At 42.0% G+C, this 5,733-nt stretch overlaps 1 protein-coding gene across 6 annotated transcripts in view; it reads left to right on the top strand.

The window, feature by feature from the left end:
• Positions 1-5,733, top strand: part of KCNMA1 (potassium calcium-activated channel subfamily M alpha 1) — an 818,234-nt gene that overhangs the window by 719,755 nt on the left and 92,746 nt on the right. For all 6 annotated transcript variants that reach the window (XM_027774363.1, XM_027774362.1, XM_006154895.3 and 3 more), the window contains exon 19: positions 4,841-4,934. In XM_027774363.1, the coding sequence (XP_027630164.1) occupies positions 4,841-4,934 (94 nt within the window). The remainder of the gene's footprint in view (positions 1-4,840; positions 4,935-5,733) is intronic.

Below are 5,733 nucleotides of genomic sequence, written 5' to 3'. Positions count from 1 at the left end.
CAGCAGGATTCCTTTTAGCAGGCTTCAGGAGATAATGGGGCTGATCCTGCTGTTAAACTGGGTTTTCTTTGTCTGTGTATGTTGTGGGGGAGCGAGGACAACTCTGTATTTTTGGAAATTACTGCACAAAGAAGATTGTCTTCTGAATTTCCACAGATACGATCCCCACTGACATCAATGACAACACAGCCAAAAGAATTTCAGGAAGTTATCAGGGTAAAAGAAAGGGGTGGGGGGAACCCTGCAATTCAGCTGTGAAAGAAAAACTTCCATTTTAATTCCAAGCTATGATCCTATTCCATGTCGAAATTGGTTTGGTTTGGAACTTTTCTAACACAAAAAAAATTTCACTAAGGATTAACTTCCATTTTCTTTTCTCCTTATTGTTTGGCAGCTAGATCACGCTATCCCAAAGACCCATTTGAGTTCAAGAATGCAACTCCCAATTCTCGGCTTGTGATCGAGCCAGGTGAAGGAGTACTGGGACCCATCCCAATTTTTAATAACTGCCCTGCACCCTTCAATGTTCTACTTTAACATACGGAGCTCAGTTGAAGAAGAGAGCTGTACTACTCTGGATTTCAGCATGCATTTAGCTTGTCAGGCAGCAAAATACTAAAAAGAAGAACCATAAAAACAATAAATAATAATTAAAACAACCCTACTCCCAAACTAGCAACTTGCTCAAGACTTCCTTCGGAAGCCCTGTTAGCTCGATGCCTTTGTGTTCAAACCACTTTGCATGACTCTTACTCTGAGTGATTCCAGTGTGAATATGACATTACTAATGACCTGCTAAGTGTGTACAGATGTGGGTTTCTCCAGATGTGGTGATTAATAACGTAATGGAGATAGCTGGTTGACTCATGTTTATGGGTTGTTTGCCTTTTATTACATTTCTGAGTTTATTGGCTTTGAACTGTTTTTCAACTCCAGCCAGCACACTCACCTTTAAGTCTCAGGGGGTGTCATCCCCCTAAATCTCAGGAAAACAGGGAAGAGGGAATGTGCCCCAGGCTGGAGCTGAGTGTTGGGTTCATCACACGCAGGCAGTGGGCTATTTGGGAAAGCTGAACATTGGGTTAGTTGCCCCATTTCACTCCAAGGACCCATAAAGAGGCATGGGTGAGCCCTGACACAGTATTGGCAACCTGGCTAGGCTGATAAAGGAAGAGATTTCCTCAGGAAAAAAAAAATCTAGTAAAATATATGATCATTTTGAAGTAAGCCCAGAGTTCTGGCCAGTGTTTCTGGAAGACGTTGCTTTGCTTTTGCTTGAAAACAGAATGCTGATGAAAAGTTGAGTAAAATGTTGTTACAGATGTTCAACTCTGCATTGAGGCTGTTGGAATTACCACCACATCTTAAATCAATTCCCAGAACATTGTCTGGAGGTTATGTCATTGAAATAATGAATCCTCTTTAGTCAAGTATAAGCAAACATGTTAAAACATCATTGTAACTTTAAATTAAACTCTAGCGCAAACCAGGGGATCTGAAGCCTCATTAGACTTGCCTGACATTTTTCTAGCACTGAGTCTTCCCAAACTGTAAAACTGTTAGATTCAGTGCCTATTAGACAAGGGAGCGCTGGGAAGTTACAGCAGCACATTAAGTGTTATACTTAGGGATGTGCAAAAACAAGCCCTTGAATTTTATGAGTACTTGGAGACTGGATGGAGTTCAGCTCCTATAAAAATTCCATGTTAGATTCCTGAACTTGTTTGTGTTTTAAAGAAGCTGATAAGTCAGGTTTCTTTAAAGCATTAGATCTTCATGCGGCCTCCACAGCATGAAGGGAAGTGAAACTGCTAGAGACAGAGGTGTGTCGCAATTAGCCAAACGTAGGTTAAATATGAGCCTGTAAATGTGCCTTGTCACAAGGTGGTGGCCCATTACTTCAAAACATTTGTCTTTCATGAAAATGAGTAAATTTAAGTCTCTTTTTTCATTCCATTTTTATTCCTGTCGTGTAGTCACAGAAGCCATGAAATGAGAATGATATTTTATAGCTTAGCGAAAAGTTTTCGTAGATCTGCTTTCTTTAAATATGCAGAAATTGATAAAATCCATAGAAAGGATAATAATTAAATATGGTTTATATCCTACTTAGGAGAGAGAAGTAATCACAGCTTCCCTTGTGGGACCTAAGCCATATGTAATGGTCTCCATTACACAGCATTCATATATTTAAGCTGAGACATTTTCCCCCTTCCCTTCAGGGAACAGATCTGCATTTCCAGGCGTGAGTGCAGACGGAAACCTTTGAACACAAGTTTCATTTAAGAGGACAAATTCCAGTTTAAATGTAGTATGATTATGATGGATGATCTTTCTGAATTGCAATGAAAATAAATAGTTTCCTTGCATGGAAACTACCAAAATGAAGTGTCTCCCCAGAGCTGGCTAACAGGTATTAACTTGCAAGTCTCCCATCTGAAGATCAGTGCAGGTAAATAGCCAGCAACAAGGTGTAAGGATAATGGACTCTTAACCAAAGAGGGTTATTTATCGTAGGCCCAGTGCAAATGGGGAGGCAAGAGTTCAGTAAAGAATCCAACAGAAATGCCAGTGAGCATGACTTACAGTATATTTAATTGGACATACCCATGGTAACATTTGATGCCTTGAATAATGTTAGCTGTCGTAAATTAGGTTAAAATAAAAAATGCTTTTTGGATATTGCACTAATAACCTTTTGAAGACTGTGTGAAAGAGAAGAGCAGAACTTGCACCTTACTAGACTTACACGCATGCATACAGATACATACGTGCTACTGATTCCATGCTACACAAGTAATGTAGGTCATCTGAATGCAATACCACAGTTCCAAGTGATCCATATGAAGAGGTGACCTTGTATTAAGGGCGTAGTCAGTGCCCTTAATCTTTCTAAAATGGGGAAAGCACGAAAATATCCTTATGCGTGCACGCACACACACCCACACGGCCTTTCTACCCCATTATTGCCTTGGCTGCCTGGTCCCCTATCCTGTGAAAGGAAGATGAATTCAGGTCAAGGCAGAGTGCCTGTTTGCTTGCCGAGAGATGCGTATCAACTCCAAGTGATTTTTTTCAATACCATTTATGTGGCTCGTATTTATTTCCTTTAATCTTTTAAGTGCTGTTTAGTCTCTGTGTGATTTGCTGTGGATACTCATTCCTGATAAGATACGATATCCTCCCAGCCACATAGTCCCTGCCTGGAGCATTAAGTGACTGATACGGTCACAGCTTGAGCATGGGGGCAGGGGGCAGGAGGTGGAGTGAGCGGACTGTGCATTCACAGGTGCTTTTTTGTCTTTATTTCTTCTGGTATTACCCTCACCTCCCACGTTCTTTTTCCCTTCCCCTGGAATTTAGACAACTCCAGATTGATAGTAGAAAAAGGAAGTGTAAAAAGTGTGATACTTTGAAGCAGACTTGGAGGGTAGTTGTATTATTGTTAATTCCTTTGGAACCATGTATCATAACCTACTAAATGTATTTAGGGTGTCCAGGAAAGTACCACATAATGCATGCTCTGATATGGGTCTTCCTGGATAATATCAAATAGCTAAGATGGCCTTTCTCCCCTATCTAAGACTCATGTACCATTAACATATATCAAGCTTCTTTGAGTGTTGTCATTGCTAATATTTCTTTTCTTAGCTTTAAGGTAACTGCCGTGCGTTCTGAGTTTCCGGGGTATTTCCTCCTAGTCTGTGTTGCAGTCAACTATAAGAATTGGAGGATCCTATTTTTTCCTTCTTGATGTTACAGCTTTAGCCTGAATTGTGGGGGTGGGGAGAGAAGGGCTGGAATTTTGCTGCTGATGCCCTTGGGTGACAGGCTGGGTACGCATCTGCTAATTACAAGCAGCTTTCTTAAAAAGAAGCATGATGCAGGCTAATGCATCGGCAAAGCTTATTAGAGGGTGTCTTTGGGCAAAAGCAGTAGAGTGTGCTGTGTTGTTTGTGAGTGAAGCTTCACATTGCTTCGCGATCGGGTGTGGTTTAGACATCCGGAAAACAGCCTTTGGTTTCCAATCCCCTCCATTGCTGTCTATCCCTGCCCCCACCGCATCATCAGAGATATCATTCAATGGCAACCTCCTCCTTCATTCGGGTACAGTCCTCCAGCCCAGCTCTCCAACCTCGCCAGCTCGAGTCCTTCTGTCTCAGTGAGTTCAGAAAGGACACATTCCCATGTGCTCCTTCTTCTGGCAGTTGGAGAGATAAGAGCTGAGTTGGCCTGGGGATTCCTGAGCCCGTACACACCAATGTTCCCAGTCCTGACTGACTGAGACATTGGCTCTGAAGGCCTTGAATCCTTGCCTGTTTTCAAGGCTCTTTCTCTGGCATGCAGGGATCAGGAGCCAGTTAAGTTGGTTCATCTGGAGAAGCAGCAGGCTGACAGTTGTTATGCCGCTATTTCAAACACAACTTTCTGATTTTGGTTACCAGAAAACTTACTCAGTTACCCAGCAAAGCAAAGTAACCAAAATTAACTCTAATAATAATGCTCAACTGTTTATATATATTTGTGTATACAAATAAATCATGATTTCTTTTTTTTTTTTCTTTTTCTTTTCTTTTTTTCTTATGGCAGGGTGTTTACAAATTGTTTTAGTCTGTTTAAAGTGCATGTTCGAAGGCTGGTGTGTCAAGGGGTGATGCTTTCACCTTCTCTAAGCCGGCCTAACTAACATATTTGGTCTTTGTCACCGGGTCCTAAAAAAAGCAGCCATGAATTTCTAGTGAGTGACTGAGCCTTGAGTGTGTGTCCTTTGATATTTTGCCTGTATTTCACAGTCTGCCCTCAAACTGTTCATAATCTCATGAGCTGCCTGTATTTCCAGTTGAAGATGAGCAGCCGTCAACGCTATCACCAAAAAAAAAGCAACGGAATGGAGGCATGCGGAACTCACCCAACTCCTCACCTAAGCTGATGAGGTAAGGAGAGGGGCCCGTGGCCCATGGCTTTCCTCTCTAGCTCCCTCCTCTCCTCTCTTGGCTGGCTCCCCACCTGGCCCAGGCCCACAGCCTTCCCTCCTCAGTAAGCACCATGCGGGGGAGGGGAGCCAGATCGTTAGATGGCTTCTTAAAGGCTGGAGTATTTATTCTGTCAGCTTGTCAGCAGTTAATGATAGAGCTGAAAAAATTCTGTCATGAAAAACAGTTTGAAAAGCTGTTTGAAAAATACATAGGCTTTAAAGTCTTAGCTGTCACCATGTCCTGTCTGTGTGTAGCTCCTAAACAGCAGTGGCACTAATGACGGCGGTAACCAATCAGAGGAACTCGTGTGGTTAGTTTGCCTGCGGCACTTCTCTTTCTGCCGGAGTCCCTCCGAGGACTGTTTTCTGTACTTAAGGCCATATGTGAGATGTATCATCACAATCAAAAATGAACCTGAAGATTACCTTCCTTTTATCCTGTCGATTGAAATCAAATTTCTGTTAATTGATTTTGACTGATAAAAAAAGTCTAATAATCTGTGGACTTGCCAAAGCAAAGTTCAAAAGTAATCCAGCTCTGCTCAGGCTAAAAGCAATATTAATTATGAAATACAGTGAACATGTGCACACTCGCTTCTTTTTTTTTCTTTCTTTTTTTCTCTTTCTTTATTCCTTCCTTCTCAACTACGGCTTCCCTAGGAAGTAGCAAGTGAAACCAAATTTCAACAGAATTCTGCAGGTTCCTTTTCTTGGCTTATTCATCTTTCACGTCCCCCCCCCCCCCCCACCCCCGTCGA

The sequence above is a fragment of the Tupaia chinensis genome, unplaced genomic scaffold (genome assembly GCF_000334495.1).
Source record: "Tupaia chinensis unplaced genomic scaffold, TupChi_1.0 Scaffold000424_1, whole genome shotgun sequence".
In the NCBI taxonomy this organism is placed as follows: domain Eukaryota; kingdom Metazoa; phylum Chordata; class Mammalia; order Scandentia; family Tupaiidae; genus Tupaia; species Tupaia belangeri.
The sequence above is the reverse complement of the archived record's forward strand: the minus strand, read 5'-3'. Positions and strand labels throughout refer to the sequence as shown.